This window comes from Patella vulgata, chromosome 8 (genome assembly GCF_932274485.2).
Source record: "Patella vulgata chromosome 8, xgPatVulg1.2, whole genome shotgun sequence".
Taxonomy (NCBI): domain Eukaryota; kingdom Metazoa; phylum Mollusca; class Gastropoda; family Patellidae; genus Patella; species Patella vulgata.
Window position 1 is genome coordinate 27,054,774 of NC_065886.2, and position 17,370 is coordinate 27,072,143.

Consider the following 17,370-nt stretch of genomic DNA (forward strand, 5'->3'; position numbering starts at 1 on the left):
GGTCTTTACCAGTGGCAGTGGGAGGAAACCGGAGGACCTTACTCCTTGTCACGTATAAGTGGGGAATCGAAACCACGCCAGTTGAATCAATGACAGACCTTAAGATACAACTTGCACGTGCTATCATTCGGCCATCCAACCCCTGTCATGATTAAAGCTGTTCAGGAATTTTAACCCCTTTGCAAACTACAATATTGTGAAAATTGAATCTCTTTAAAGGAATTTCACTTCAAAATTGTTTCAATACTGTTTATTATTTACAAAGATGTGACAATAAAACGGCAAACATTCACTTCACATGTTCAGTCAAAATGGCCACATATATTTGTTCAAAATTTTAATATGTATCATTGTATTCATATTAAATAACAAATATCTTAATGGTCATTATGATCAAACTGGTTGTTTTGACGAAATTTGGGGCCATTTGGGCTAATATCTTTTAATGGAAATGTGGTCGTATATAGCTGTTGCCCCCGTCCATCCGTCGTCCACAATTTCTTGTGAACACTCTACAGACTACATTTATCATCTGATTGTTTTGAAATTGATATATGTTGTTTGCATTAGTGAGATGAAGAAGCCTATTTAATTTCTATAACTTCTGTTAATTTCTTCTGGAGTTATGGCCCTTGTTTCACTTTGTTGCACCTTGTGAACGCTCTAACGACAAAAGTTATCAACCGAACTGTATTAAATTTATATGCATCATTTAAATTAGTAAAACAAAGAAACCTATTGAATTTCAGCAAATTCCGTTAATTACATCTCGAGTTATGGCCCTTGTTTCACTTTGTTGAATCTTGTGAACGCTCTAATCAGGGTTCCCGCGGTCCTTGAAAATCCTTAAATTTAAAATTTCATTTTCAAGGTCTTGAATATCCTTGAATTTCGCGGAAATAGGAAAATATCCTTGAATTTCAGTTGAGTTCCTTAATTTTGTTTCAAATGTCTTCAATTCCTTTTAAATATGAGATTATAAAGATAGTTGGTAATGTTTTGGTTATTTTTAAGATGAAAAATTGTAACTTTAGGCTAAAAAATGTCCTTGAAAATCCTTGAATTTGACGTCTATTTATCCTTGAAAAAATGTTTGACGAAGCCGCGGGAACCCTGTCTAATGACAACAGTTATCATTCGATCTGTTTGAAATTGATATGCATCATTTAAATTAGTGAAACGAAGAAGCCTATTGAATTTCAGCAATTTCCGTTAATTACGCCGTGAGCTATGGCCCTTGTTTCACTTTGTTGTACCTTGCTCACTTTGTTGTATCCGATCTGTATGAAATTTATATGCATCATTTAGATTAGTAAAACAAAGAAGCTTATTGAATTTCAGCAATTTACGTTAACTACATCTAGAGTTATGGCCCTTGTTTCACTTTGTTGAATCTTGCGAACGCTCCTCTAATGACAACAGTTATCATCCGATCTGTTTGAAATTGATATGCATCATTTAAATTAGTGCAACGAAGATGCCTATTGAATTTCAGCAATTTCCATTAATTACACTGTGAGTTATGGCCCTTGTTTCACTTTATTGTACCTTGTGAATGCTTTAACGACAAAAGTTATTATCCGATCTGTATGAAATTTATAGGTATCGTTTGAAATAGTAAAACGAACAAGCCTATTGAGTTTCAGCAAATTTCCGTTAATTACATCTAGAGTTATGGCCCTTGTTTCACATTGTTGAATCTTGTGAACGCTTGAACGACAAAAGTTATCACCCAATCTGTATGAAATTCATATGCATCATTTAAATTAGTGAAATGAAGAAGCCTATTGAATGTCAGCAATTTCTGTCAATTACTTCTAGAGTTATGGCCCTTGTTTTACTTTGTTGAACCTTGTGAATGTACGAACGACAAAAGTTATCATCCGATCTGTATGAAATTGATATGCATTATTTGAATTAGTAAAATGAAAAAGCCTGTCGAATTTCAACAATTTCTGTAGATTACTTCCAGAGTTACAGCCCATGTTTTAGTTTTTAGAACCTTGTGAACCCTCAAACGACGAAAATTATAATGTCATCTGTATGAAATTGTCTATTAAATGCCCCCTAATTACCTACAAAAAAAAATATACGACAACTCTTGTCGACCCCCGGGACGATTTAGCTGCGTATGTTTTGTTGTCTGGCAACCTATCTTTTAAATTAGTAAAACGAAAAAGCCTGTCAAATTTCAACAATTTCTGTAGATTACTTCCAGAGTTGAGACCCTTGTTTCAGTTTGTAGAACCTTGTAAACCCTCAAAAGACAAAATTTATAATCGAATCTGTATGGAATTGTCTTGTAAAGGCCCCCAATTACCAACAAAGGAATAAATATGCGACAACCCTTGTCGACTGCTCGGACGATTTAGCTGCTGTGGGCGTATTTTTTGTTGCCTGGCAACCTATCTTAATCGGATTGAATCCAAGCTTTAAGATTATCTTATAAATGTTAAATAATCAATTTGAGTGAACTGTGACAAATTGGAATGGAATTTTTTAAATCCCCATAATAGAAACAATCGAGAGAAAAGTGTGATTTCAGGCTACAACACTTGCGTTGACTGTATAAGAAAATCTCAACCAACCATGACAGCTGAAACATTTGTGTTTAATCAGGTCACGAGTCTACTCGTTTGGGACAGAACTGTGACAGGAATAAATTTCATGCCACTCGATTGCAATTCTGTAAATTCGGGACGTTCCGGACTGACAATCAATTGAGCATCCCCAAGCTATCATGGATTTGAAAGTAACTAACAGGGGATAACTCTGAAATATACCATATTAATTTCAAATAAATGTATGGATTATTGTAGCTGCTAACAAGAAATGTGAACAATCGACATTGTTACAGATAACTAAATTAAAATGTGGGCATATAAATATCCATATTTTACTTTATTCTGTATAGTGTTCACAGTCAAAATATGCACAGATAGAGCTCAAAAAAATGTGTCAAAATTTTAGGATGCGAAATTTTTTAAATTAAATGATACGGTTCTGTAATTGCCTTTTAGTCTAAAAAAATATTGTGACGTCCACATGGTATAGGTTTAATTTTGTTGCTATTTAAATCACTTACAATAATGAAAACTTTTCACGTCCACATCAGTGTTGAGGATGTAGAATAATGACAAGAACTCTGTTTAGCTATACATTCATTATATTATTTCATCCGATACTTTATAAATTTGTTTAATATAAACCTAAACATTATTATGTACATTATTATTAACTAATACTACAAAAACACCAATCTCTATGAATCCAATACATCACCATATTGATTCTTTTTCTGACCACCTGAAACACAAAATAATTAACAATTTATATCAATCTATATTTAAAATAAGCTATGACTTAATCGTGGGCAATGTTCGTGGGGGGAAAAATGAGAGACTTAAGCGTACAACAGTTTCTGTGATAAAAGACGTGGGCAGGGGATAATCCGAGAATTTAATTAGGCTTTGATATTTATGGTAAATGGACAGCGATTAAAGACACTGTCTTTTATATGCAATGAATTCTCCTCTGTTGCTAGTTCCTATGACGAGCAAGTCACGTGACACACACATGACTTCTTTTTATAGATGTTTTATAGCTTAGGGTACTTCCTTGCGAATACAATTTTTTGAGAGAGATTTGAAGCAAATTTTTGATAGATAAATTAGTTTTTAGTCCAAATATATCATCAAATCAACCAGTATGGGAAGTTAACTTAAAGGGGAACGTTATTATTCCAATAAAATAATTAATGTCATTGGGTTCACCCTTAACCGGTCTTTGTCGACTATAGTCACCATAACTCTATACAGCTAAGTGGTCACTGTTGACCGCAGTCGACCACAGACAGAACCTTTTTTTATATGCTGCATTTGAGTATTTAGTTTCGTATTTAATTGATATGGCCACGCATGCGTGTCAGTCAGGAACTTGTCTTGTCAAGGGCATTGAGAAAAACATGTCTTTGTTCAACATTTTTTGACAAAAACGTAATTTTTTAACGATGTCGGGAAGGTTAAAGACTCTCAAAGTGGTTGAAATGCTTATGAATGATTCTGACTCGGATTATATCTACGACACCGATTCTGAAGACGATATTTCTGATGAAAATGATTTATATTCCCTTTAGCCTTTATTTAGACTGACCACTTGACTTCATGATTTTGACGTAGACCAGTTAAGGGTTAAGTTGGTTTGTAAAATGTCATATGGCAAAATCAAAATCTTACTATAATTTTTTTTGTTATTGTCTAATATAGATTGATAATGTGATTTGGTTGGTTCTGGTTCACTCTCTGGTTCTTTAATCCATGGGTGAGCAAAAAGATGAGTGTCGTTCTTTGCATCAGCTCGATTCTTAGCTCGTAATTCGTCATAAGTAAGCGTAGGCTTTTTATTACTGTCAATTCTTGTATTGATGTCATCTGTAGCTATAATATTTAACAAACAACAAGATAATAGCATCCGCATTTTATCCATTTCTCAACATTATTGAATTCATTGTGTAACAAACATCTTTAAACACTTTTTTGTTGATATTTGTACCAACTAACACTCGATCAACAAAATGTTTGCTAAAACTTACAGTAGTATGGCAGTCTATGTTGGGCTAATCCTTGTCAAGTATGTGTATATTTCGTTGCCGACTATCATTAATTTATCAGTGACTAATCAATATATTTTTAAGATCAATAAAAGAAGATATTTTATTATTCTTCATCAACACTGAATTTGACCTTAATGATGAAAGAGAGAGAGAGAAATGGGGTTTAAAGTCCATTCGACACAAACTAGGTTATTTCAGGACTAACATGTGGTTCAATTTTATTAAGTAGCTTGCGCGTCAGGGTCTTTAGCAGTGGGAGGAAACCGGGGGACCTTGTAATACTATAGGACTTCTTCTTGTTGTGTTTACTTTCTGGTGATCTTAATAAGACTACAGCATAAAATAATTTCACAACTTTATTTGTAAGTTGTACTGGCTTTGCAGGTTCCTCGTTCTCAATGATAATGGCTGGTAGGAATTTCTGGGTGAGCTCTAATCCAGCTCGCCTCTACACCCTAATTTATACCCCCGAATTTCTGCAGGTCTTCGACAACCTTGACGTTAATTTCCACGACATATAAGGAATAAAACTCTTTATTTCCCACAAATAAGATAGGAAACATTACCTATTTTTGGTCTATCAACCATAGGTCAATTAATAGCCAGAATTAACTGACTATTTTGACAATGATTATAATTTGACCAAAATATCACTGTTTTTTACGAATAACTATACCCACGTTCATTAAGTACGTGAGATTTGACTTTATAGACAAAATTGAAGAGACAATTTTATAAAGACCCAAAATTGTCTCAAGGGCCAAAGTGCTACAACCTGGAGAACACCCACAGGGTTGGAATGCAAACCTACTCCAAATAGGGAATTGAAACCACACCACTTGATTTAATGACAGACCTTATAATGCAACGTGCACACTTTAACCATTCGGCCGCCCTAAATGATGAAAGACAAAAAGGGAATCACAAAACCAGATAAACACAAGGATATATATATATATATTTACATCACATGACACATTTTTATCATTTAAATCTGTTAACTTACATGGTACTGGTTGGTTTTCTAAATACTGATCATTCAGGTCCAAACTACTATAAGTTTCTCTTAGTGGTTTATCTTCCTCAGGTTTGTTCACTTCTGCAGGGGCTGTCCTGAATTGGAAAAACATATACTGAAAAATATACTCATCATGGAAATGAAAAATTCTGTGGTGCATTCCCTAATTTTAGTTCTGTATAAGAATAAAGGAATAAAACCAAATTAATTTGTTCAAAAACTAAAAATCCTTCAAAACAGATGTCTTCTTTTCAATTCAAGATGCATCATGTAAGATTTAGAAAAAGAGCTTGCCGTTCTTGCTATAATAGATAATGAAAAGTAAATATATGGAAAATTTCTTCCAAATTACAATATTCTAAGCGAAGGTATGAGTGTTTAAAGATGTTTCAGAGATTGTTGATTATCAAGAATGTCCTAATCCATTTAAATCTCTGCCATCTGATAGTTTAGAGAGTTGATTGCAGGTTTCTCGTTATGTGACTAAATAATAGTTTATATAAGATTTGAGGCAAAAATAAAGACATGCAATAGGCAGTTTTAGATCTTATATAATATACATCTTTAACCTAAAAGTATGGCATCTAACACCTTTTAGCAAGATAGTAGTGTGAATTGAACTACATATGAACGGCAATCAACCTCATTCAAATGTGGGCGTCCAAACAACTACCAGGTCATTTTTGGAATGATTTGAACATATGTGGTGGTCTGTGAACAGACATAAATAGACAACAGGCTTGTTAGACATGTCAGCCACTCAACATGATTGCTATTGATAAGAATCAAAATTAAAAATGTAAAAAGAGTTTGCTCTATAAGTTGTGTTTGAAAAGTTTGTATATTTACATGATTCGTCCTTATTTCCTATTCAGAATTCCCACAAAATTATTAAAAATTCTATAAAGAGCTCTGTCTTGTATCATGTTCATAATGTTCTTTTAGCATAAATGCAGAAAAATCTCTTTTGAATTCTTCCTTATCAAATTAATAATACCTACAGATCTGCAAACAATCTGAACCTGAAAAGAACTGTATTGTGTAGAGTATTTCAAGTTTGATAGAATGACTACGAACATATGTACTTGACAACAACGTGGGCATACAAAAGCAGTTAACATTATAACAATATTTCAAATCAAAATCAGTTGTTAAAAAAATATTTACATACATGTCTGCATTCTGTTCAGAGTTAAATCCTCGACCTGATAACAAATTAGTCATTCTACTATTTGGAAGTCTCTGCCTAAACTTATCTTTGCATGTTTCCATGTAAGATGCTTTTCCAGCGAAAAAACCTAACAAAACAACTCCTACAACAAAAATATATAAATAAAAATTTCAGAAGTCAACTTTGGTAGGGAGCGATTAAACAAGAATCCAACTGGACTTAATCACCTATTCATAGTGTTCATTTGGTTAGACTAACAACACTATATTAATCATTTATCTGTCAATGACATATGTCAGAATTTTCTTCTTAAAAATGTCCAAAAATAACCTACAAGGGGTGAGGAAATTCATTTGAACAAATATCCATTGACTTCTTACTGTTATTGTTTGATTTATAAAGCGGAGCATTACACAAGTGCATTCACAACAAAACAGTTCAAAAACATTTTTGAAATAAATGTGTTTTTAAGTTAGTGTTAAAGGACTGGATGGAAGAGAACTCTCAAAGTGTTTTTGTAAGATCATTCCACATTTTAGTTGCTCTGAAGGAGAATGCACAGAGAAATCACTAAATCATACTTTACCCATATTTTTAAAGAGAGCTCCATATCGTGGATGTGGTTTCAATATTCCTGTTAATAAAAATAAATATATGTATTCAATAAAAATAAATATATGTATTCAATAAATAACTTTTGTAAAAATATGCGAAGAAGAAAATTTGTTGAGTGAGTATACGAAGACATAGTTGGACAGTGTGAGAACATCAAAGAAATAGTAACAGGATACCATTTGATAAAAATTGTTGTAGTATATAAATTAAAAAAACCAAACTGAAATGACCCAAAGGGCTGCTTTAAAACTTTCAGCTCAAAATATTGAGCCATTATGTAACTTACTTTATGAATCCCATTTTATAATTATTTGAGTGGCATCCTAATAATCACTCATGGCTATAATTTAGGCTAATATGATGACATGACTATTCAGGCACAGCATAGAATGTGTTGACTTATTCCATGATAAAGTAGCAACAGAACATGGTTTCAAAGAATCTTTAATCCTGTTTGATTAATTTAGAAAATGTATAGGCTTCTGTCTTGCATGAATATAAACTCCGTTTATAAATTTAAATTCAAATTCTTGTCTGCGATATCACCTTGGTGGAAACAGACGTAAAATACAACTAACTAACAACCATAGGCGTACGGGCTCGATAACAGTTAGGGGGGCAGGAACCCGAAATGCCCGTAAAAATTTCGGGTTTAAAGACAGTGGCACGGTCTTCCTCGAGAAGAGAAGAATCGAAGCTTACCTTGTGTGGACCCCCCCCCCCCCCCCAAGAAAATTTTGACACGTCCTCCTGTTATTTCAGCCCGTGAACAGAGCAACTTCAAAGTGGTCTAATATAGGCTAATTAAGATGGCTGGCTCGAATTCCAATCAAAAGATCAATCGTTTACAGTCCACAGAGACAGGCCCGTTGGGAGAAAATTTTGAAAATTTAAATACCGCAAACACGTTTTCCAGCTAATCCAGCCTGTGAATACAGCAACTTCAATTTGGTCCAATATAGCCTGCCTGGCTGACCCGAATTCCAAACAACCAATCAATCGTCGCAGGGTATGGGGGTCTCAAACTCCCGGAGAAATTTTTGAAAATTTAACCACCGCAAATGTGTTTTCTGCTATTCTAGCTCGTGTAAGCAACTCCTAAAGTATCCAATGGTTTTGTAACCGAAATCCCATTCTGAATTCCAACCACCCAATCAGACTGTTGCAGCTGCATTCACAGATAATAATCGATGCCCGAAAAACGTCGCAAAAAGTAGAGTGGCTCCAGACAAAATGTTTTAATCCATAGTCAACTCAGTACAAATTCGTGGTATTCAATTAAAATGAAAATAAAATTAGTGTTTTATTAGGGCTCGATGGCAGGGAAGCAAAACTAGAAATGCCCGAAAAAATTGCAGGTTTACAGACAGCAGCGCTGGTTTTCTTCGAGAGGCGAAGAAGCGGAGCTGAATATTTGATGGCCGTAAACGCGTTTTACTGCTATTCCAGCCCGTAAAATTAGTGTTTTATTAGATTTCAGGCACTTTATTTTGCCAAGTAGATGAAATAAAAAATTTTTTTCACTTTACCCGTCTGCTCGAAATGTCAGCTTGCCCGAAAGTTAGGGGGGCAGCTGCCCCCTGGCTCGTACGCCTATGCTAACAACAACATTAAATTCAAATGAAATACAACATTAGCTTCAGGAAATACACTGAAAATAGAATAACCTGCAACTGTACAGATATAATGTATGTAACGTATTGTCATAATATACCTATAGTTGTCAGAGTATGCACTGCTAGCACACCTCCTACAGAGAACGGAAGACCTGAAATGATAAAATTAAAATAAATTATTATGGAATACTACAAAGATAAAATTTAGAGAGGCAAAGATCCAACAAACTATTTCATTAAAATGCTTACATTCTACTGAAGAATAAAGTATATTTTCTTTGTACGTCTATTAAGCCAACACTGAGGCTGATGTTCCCTCCAACCATCTCAAAATAGATCTCACTCAAAAATTAATTTTTTGCACATTTATCCTTTAATAAAGCATTGAGCAATCAAAGTAAGATGGGGTTTAATGGCCAATTGACATAAAGTAGGCTATTTTGGGACTAACATATGGTTCAATTTGATTTCAATAATTTGCTTGCACATAGGTGTCTTTAGCAGTGGGAAGCCAACGAGGTTGGACAAGCAAGCCTACTCCTTGCCACATTCAAGTGGGAAATTGAAACCATGCCACTTGACTCAATGACAGATTTAGACTGAGTTTTAATGTGTGCTCAATTTAAGTAGGTTACCATTACTAGGTAATACACAAAAAACACATACTTATGGAAAAACAGCTACTTATTTATTTGGGCGACGTTTCGAAGAGTATTCTCTCAACGTTATCAAGCTAATACAGTAATACAAGAATTATGAGATCAATATATACAGAAAACTGTAACAACAATTCATGAAACCATACAGGACAACAACAAGATCAAAGGGGTTTATTACTGGACAGGGGACTTGAGGCGTAGACCTTTGAGGATGATGTTGTTGTCTCTGCATCGCATCAGGAACGTGAGGTTACACTTCGTCTTAACATATTTTCCCTCTAATCTGTTGACTGTATTGATAGAGGTTACTGCCACATCTCCATATTGATGGCGATAATAATCTTTAAGAGGCATTATTAGTTTATGTTGAAATACTGTTAACAGAAACCTAAATATCTGTAGAACTTACATCTATACCAAAAACTTTCATGACGACATTCAGCCCACAAGTCTAATTCTTCTTTACTAAATGCCACTCGCTAAAAAATAAATATGTTGAAAATATTAATATTTTTTTTATCTGGGTCTACCAGCTTTACCAAGGCTGCGAGTGTCACCATTTTCGAAAATGGAGCCACGGTGGCTCAGTGACCAGGAGATCTTAGGTTCGATCCTGGTGTTGCCTGAGAAAGTTCCTCTGGATTTTCCGGTTCAGTTTCCCCTTGTCAGTGGTGCGGGATGTAGGGCCTTGCAAGTACAGTGTCTATTTGCTCCGATGGGATGAAAACCCAAGGTCATGTCAATCTTGTGTACACAGTGGTGTGCATGTATAAGAAACTTTGACAGTTAAGGAATTCAAAATAAGAGCAGGACATCCAGAATTTTTTTTCCCTCATAGCACATTTGTTTGTACAGTTGGAGCAAAATTTTGAATTTGAATCCTTAAGAGTTAATGAAAGCTGATTGCATTAATTCCATTGTCTTCCTGCAACATATCTATGGCATACCTCAGTCATCACAATTTTCTATGCCTGTCGTTTTTGTAGTACCGGTATTTGGTGTAAGAAATTGGTATATGAAAATGTTTCTGCATAAATATATTATGAGGTCCTAGGTTACTGATTACAATAAACAAATCTCCCACAGGTAGGGCCTACACTTTAGTGCTGTGTATTGCCACTGTAGTCACGATACGATACGTATTGCGATTCAGGTGCTACGATACGATTTGTATCACAATTCATAACGAGGTCAATATTTACCAAGAAAACAACAGGGGGGGGGGGGGGGTAATCTACTCGACACAAACTAGGTCATTTCGAGACTAACACATGGTTCAATTTTTTATTTCAATAATTTGCTTGCACGTAGGGGTCTTTAGCAGTGGGAGGAAACCGGAGGACCCAGAGAAAACCCACGTGGTTGGAGCGTTAATGTTAATAAACTGTTTATAGTTTATTGCCATTATGACCAATTATCGTTTGGCCGTTTTGTAATATTACTAATAATAATATTAGCCGTTTTGTGTAGGCTACCGGTTTTACAAACCCAAAACGTTACGTTTAACGTAAAAATATGCGTCTTAAAAAATAGAATACACTTTAGTTGTCAGTGATGTAGCCTAAAATACACTTACGGGGTTTCGCTTTTGGTTATTCGAGTCTTCAGAAAACGACGAAGACATCTGTGCAAAGATGTCACTATTCTTTTAAACTGTGATGATAACTGCATATGTGACCTTGCTGTAAAAAAAAACTTCGTTCAATCGTTAAAGCAGGGCAATTCAGAAGAGGAAATGACGTAGAGGGATTTCCCTTCAATGTCTATAAATAGCTCGAAGCTTGACGGTGGGCTTTGCATTAAGAAAAGTTTTACAGTTATTAGACGATGCAATAAATTTACGTTGATGTCGATATATAAGCGGTCCAATTTCCCCCCTTAAAATGCAGTCATTGAAGAATGATCTGTAAATTGTGGACATTTTCTATAAAATGAAATAAAATATTTCTGAAAAGAGGTTCTCGATGAAAAAGTCAGTGTGAATTTGAAAATTAGACATTGGTAATCTTTGTCGAGCAACTTTTGTTTTGATACTGTGTTATGTAATTTTGTATTATGTAATATTTGCAAGTGAAAAATCTCGAAAAGGACCATTTTTTTTTACCATTTTGACTATGATAATTTTGCCATTTAAACCATGATATTTTCTCTTAATATGGCAACGATTCGGCTCCAAGGTGACAATCAGATTATCAAATAACTGGTGTGTAACCTTCGCAACTTTACTATCCAAACCATATGCATTAGGCCCGACGGAGTTGCGTGGGGTGGGATGGGGCGGGGCGACGTGAAACAGGGCGGGGGGCTTTAGGCCGCAAGTACTCCTTTCTCCAGGTTATTGAGAGTAAGTAACTATTCGGTTAGTTACAATGCAGTATTAACTGGAATAAACCTGGATGTAACATAGAAGCAAGTGTTTAAGAAAATCTTTCAATAAGATCTGCTAAATTCCGACACAGAATTTTAACATATTTAATTATTATCTTTCTGAAGAAAAAAAAAAGTCAGCTATGCTCTATACTGATCCCTGAGTTAAGTCGGACGGGATAGAGTTTTTCCCACATTCTATTCTTGCGTCCTTTAGGGTATCCATAATAATTCACCGCCATCAGTTATGGTCAGTTAATTAAGATACGTTTATGGAAACATTTATCCTTGTTTGTTGCTGAAGTACCCAATGCTGCTTAAAAAGACCAAAGATCCGCAACCTGTTTTCATATTTTTCCTGTTCAGCATCACAGGTAACTATACAGTCGACTTTGTTTTCATGCATAGTAAGGGATTTAGAAAAGAACTAAAGCTCCGCATCATTGCCGTGTAATCTTATTAGCCAGAAATCGTTCAGAACGAGTCTCCGACGATCTAGACGCCCAGTACGGCCCCTGGGGGCTCACGTCCTAGGATGCTACCCCCCCCCCTCCACTTATCAAGAATTACTTCCGCCGGCCCCGTGCATTGAAGTGAAGATAGTATTCTATTGTAGCAACCAAGCTAATATTCAATTCTGATCAGTTTACAAAGATAATATTAGCATTAATATTGGTTAAGTGTTAGAATTATGTAACGTTTTCCGCTCCATAGCATAAGCTACATGCTTTACAGGCACGAATGGGGTAAACAACAAAACAAACCAAACAGATAAATCAAACCCCCAAAAATCGTTCAGAACGAGTCTCCGACGATCTAGACGCCCAGTACGGCCCCTGGGGTCTCACGTCCTAGGATGCTATATACCCCCCTCCACTTATCAAGAATTACTTCCGCCGGCCCCGTGCACTGAAGTGAAGATAGTATTCTATTGTAGCAACCAAGCTAATATTCAATTCTGATCAGTTTACAAAGATAATATTAGCATTAATATAGGTTAAGTGTTAGAATTATGTAACGTTTTCCGCTCCATAGCATAAGCTACATGCTTTACAGGCACGAATGGGGTAAACAACAAAACAAACCAAACAGATAAATCAAACCCCCAAAAAACAGGTAATACCGCTTGTTTATTATTTATGAATATGGAGTGCACACACATTATGTATAAAAATATATGGGTATTATATGCCTTTAAAGACATTTTACAACGTATTCTGATTGTGATATTATAGACGATTAAAACAAAACAACAACAAACAAAAACAACCGTAGATTTGTTATCATCATCGACATAGATGTCCAAGGATCAATATTATATCTTTTGCCAAGATATTATATCTTTTGCCAAGATATTATATCTTTTGCCAAGATAATATATCTTTTGCTTTGCGCAAAGTTTATATATTATTATGACATATATATTAAAATTCTTGTTGGTTGCGGGCCATAAATAAAAGCTTGTCTGTAATATGCTGATCGTCTTCATGTATAAAATGTCTCAACCTTAACATGGCTCTAATATGTCCATTACTAACAGAAGATGGAGACACATTTAGTCGTTTAATAATTACGAATCGACCATTCCCCGCTTTAATCATATGGTCATATGCCTCCTGTAGTTGAAACATTTTTGTTCTGAGGCATGACCTCGAAACAACAGCCAATACAGAGCGACTGTTGTGTAGATTTGTAATATTCGCATCAACCGTAACTTCGCCAGGAATTCCATCACGATATGAAATGTAAGACTTGATAGAATATTTATCAAAATACGGCAATAAATGTTCTCGAACCCACAATCTATCAGTGTCCTGATCTTCATCAATTATCACGAAGACATCGAACGTTGTTTCATACTTAAGCCCGTCAGACGTATGCCTCTTACAGTTCTTCAAAATATAAATATAAAACAACAACAACAGCTCATGTCTGAAATAGGCACACATGGCGGTAAGCAGGAGGGTAATTATTACGCCTAAAACAACACCAATAAGCTTAGTCTTAGAAACAGACGGCTTACATCCCAGTCTGGCTTTTTCAATGATAAGTGTTCTTCCATTCGATCGAGTACACATATGAACGTTTGCACAAGAGCACTTTATAGTATTATTGGAAATGTCTATTGTGACTCGGTGTAATTTCTTGAAACTTTTAGGCAAATCATTCAATTTGTTATTGGAGAGATTAAGGTACTCCAATCGATGGGCACCATCGAATGCCGAACTCGATATAAATGATAAATTGTTATTTGAGATATCTAAGTAAACAATTCGTTTCATGTAAGGTAGTGCTGGTAATTGGCTTATAAAATTGTTCTGGAAATACATATATATACGTTCGTGATATGGTAACTTTTGAGGCATTTTGGTAAGTCCAGCATTTTGACAGTTTATTACCATTTTGTTTGAACTAGGTCTGTTCTGGCATACACATCCAGTGGGACAGAAAACTGAAACGTTGCATATCAATTCTGACATCTTTACTTCAGTAATTAGTTTGTCGGCCAAATTTGGTGGACTGTTACACTGAACCATCAAATGGTCCCTGATTAAATGTTTATATATATTATCAACTACTGACATCATGGGATAAAATTGGCAATCACAGTTCCATGTGTTGTTCCGAAAATCAAAACTGAGATGTAAGATTTTATTTAGTGATATTTGTATGCTATCTCCAAGATTTTCTAAAACTTCCGCTGGCCAAACTGTTAAATTATTATACCGTAAATCAGAGTATCCCGGTCCATAAGTCTCACTATTATCCAATTTAAAATGAGCTTTGTTTGTAATTTTGGAAATTTGATTCGACCTAAGGTCAAAGACACAGAACTTGTGTGTTATATTCAACACCCAAACATCAGCCTCAGTCAGCTTGTTGTTATCAAGATAAACTATGTTGATACTATGCAATCCTGCATGGAAAACATCGAGTTCCACAGTATGTATTTGGTTTCCAGAAAGATATATATCACGTAACATCCCCAATGAATCAAATATCCCCGATTTTAAAATTTCAATTCTATTGTAACTCATATCCAATATCACTAATTTCTTCAAACATGACACATTTGGCAATTCTCGTATTTTGTTTTTATTTAAACTGAAGGTCTTGATGGTAGGAAACTGGCAAAAGTTTTGAGGAAATTTGGTAAGACAGCTGTTCGGATGGGAAACACGGAAGCTAGCGTTCTTCAGTAAAGCACCTTGAGACTTTATCAGACCCGTTGATTGCGTTTCGCAAGCTTCATCCACTTCCAGTAATACCAGGGCATTGTCATTGTAATTACAACAATTACACGAACCGGAACAAGTACTGGTGCACTCGAGAAACTCCAGGCCGTTACTCTGCAGAACTGAAACCATATCACCGGATAAAATTAGTAAAAGAAGGATATTATCTGGTCGAAACATTGTGTCTATAATATGTCACATTACAAAATTTCCAAAAAAAGAAGCTATAACAGCAGTAAGCTACAAACAAGACTAGGAGTGTAAATTTATATACGTATTTTATATGTTACCCAAGATTTTCCCCAAGGGATTAGTAATAATAGTATTAATTTATCTAGTGCGTGAATACGTCACGTGATAAAACTACAAAAGCTTTTGTATGTTGACGCCTGATCAGAAATGATCTTTGTATACTTTATTTTTTATTGAATTGTAAAAGCATTCAGTATATTTGTTTACGACGAGGTGAATGAATTATTAAAGTAACTCATATTATTCTATAGTTCTATTAAGCTGCCCCCTAACTTTCGAGTAATCTGACTTTTCGGGCAGATGGGTATAGTGAAAACAAAAATTATTTCATCTAGTTGGCAAAATAAATTTCCCGAAATCTGATAAAAAAAAAAAAATTTTACTAATTGAATACCACGAATTTGTACTGAATTGACTATGGATTAAAGCATTTTGTCCCGAGCCACTTTGTGCGACATTTTTCGGGCATCGATTATTTGTGAATGCAGCTATGCAACAGTCTGATTGGGTGGTTGGAATTCAGGTGGGCATAGAGTGTTATGTCGGTTGCAAATCGAATGGAAACTTTGAAGTTGCTTAATTCACGGGCTAGAGCAGCAGAAAAACGGGGATTGCGATGCCCCCACACACCTAAGTTGGGCTATTAGACCACTCTGAACTTGCTGTATTCACGGAGTCGGATAGCAGGAAAACGCGTTTGTGGCCGTCCGCTCCTTCGCCTCTCGCAGACACCTGGCACCACCGACTGTAACCCCCACCCCAACATTCATCGAGCCCGTACGCCTATGGATCACGGGACCATTTTAGGTATAAATTTATCTGATATTTCTAGATTTATCTTGGTAAGAAGACACCGCTGAAACACACTTCATAAAAGGCTTCTGGTAATTAAAAAAAATAAAAGTCACGCCATGATCCAAAGGTATAAATAATAAATTACACCAGCCGTATATTAATATCGTTGATGTTATAAATACGTATACAATTTCACATACCGTCTTCTTTATTATTATATACAATCTGATTAAAATACAGATCTATATTTCGTTTCGTTTTTTTTATACTTTCGATGGCCAAGTGTAGTAAAGACAAGTAAAACGAAATTTTGAACTATAAAAACGAAATTTTGAACTATAAAAACGAAACGAAATAGGATCTGTGTTTTAACCAGATTGTATTATATATTATTGACGCAAATACCTATCTATTTTACTTTTACACATGTGACGGCGTTAATTAAAGAGCATAACAGACCTGACTAATCATTTTATTCGTGAAAATCAGTGAGGTGTTACGATACAAATAGAAGATATTAATGCTAGGTTCCCACTATACGGGGGTCCTACGATAATCTGCGCCCCTTCGCCTCTCCCGGACGACCAGCACCACCGACTGTAACCCGAAACTTTTTCGGGCATATCAGGTTCTGCCCCACTTTCATAAGAGAATTTTGTTAAGTGGAATTTTTCCCATCCGTATCACGTATCCGTATCGTCACGTGATGCGTTGCATCAATGTAGTTTTAGAGTTTTGGCAGATTTTCGCGCCACATACGTATGGGTAGCTGAGCTGAGCTTAGTTCTATTACAACATGATGGCAGTTATCTACCAAGATCAACATCAGTATTAGTCAAGTGCCTAGCCTACAAATTCCTGAATTGAGCACAGTCGCTCGACAGACGCTGAGCTATTTAAAATTTAAAAAATATTTAGTGTCGAATCTTATTAAAAAAAATCCTCGACTTCGACTCGACAGCAATTTTTGGTTTCACTAATGTATTTTCGAAAGCCTTTTACAGATTTGCAAGGTCACACCCCCCTAAA

General features: G+C 35.4%; 2 protein-coding genes across 2 annotated transcripts; both read right to left on the minus strand.

Moving 5' to 3' along the window:
• Positions 1-3,148: 3,148 nt before the first annotated feature.
• On the minus strand, positions 3,149-11,421 carry LOC126830916 (OCIA domain-containing protein 1). Its single transcript, XM_050561421.2, has 8 exons — positions 11,268-11,421; positions 10,101-10,170; positions 9,131-9,184; positions 7,388-7,435; positions 6,802-6,943; positions 5,619-5,725; positions 4,236-4,436; positions 3,149-3,306 (listed from the first exon to the last, which is right to left on the minus strand). The coding sequence occupies exons 1-8, from the start codon at positions 11,313-11,315 to the stop codon at positions 3,263-3,265; spliced, it is 714 nt and encodes a 237-aa protein (XP_050417378.1). The 5' UTR covers positions 11,316-11,421; the 3' UTR covers positions 3,149-3,262.
• Positions 11,422-13,169: 1,748 nt separating this feature from the next.
• Positions 13,170-15,590, minus strand: LOC126830913 (slit homolog 3 protein). Its single transcript, XM_050561418.1, has one exon. The coding sequence runs from the start codon at positions 15,472-15,474 to the stop codon at positions 13,483-13,485; it is 1,992 nt and encodes a 663-aa protein (XP_050417375.1). The 5' UTR covers positions 15,475-15,590; the 3' UTR covers positions 13,170-13,482.
• Positions 15,591-17,370: the final 1,780 nt, after the last annotated feature.

Bases quoted from the DNA above. Each gene is read 5' to 3' on its own strand.
- LOC126830913 (XM_050561418.1), bottom strand. From the start codon at position 15,474: ATGTTTCGACCAGATAATATCCTTCTTTTACTAATTTTATCCGGTGAT.
- LOC126830916 (XM_050561421.2), bottom strand. From the start codon at position 11,315: ATGTCTTCGTCGTTTTCTGAAGACTCGAATAACCAAAAGCGAAACCCC. The intron at 9,185-10,100 runs GTAAGTTCTACA...TTATCATTTCAG, and splicing joins TGAAAGTTTTTGGTATAGAT to GTCTTCCGTTCTCTGTAGGA. The intron at 6,944-7,387 runs GTAAAGTATGAT...TTTTTGTTGTAG, and splicing joins AGCTCTCTTTAAAAATATGG to GAGTTGTTTTGTTAGGTTTT.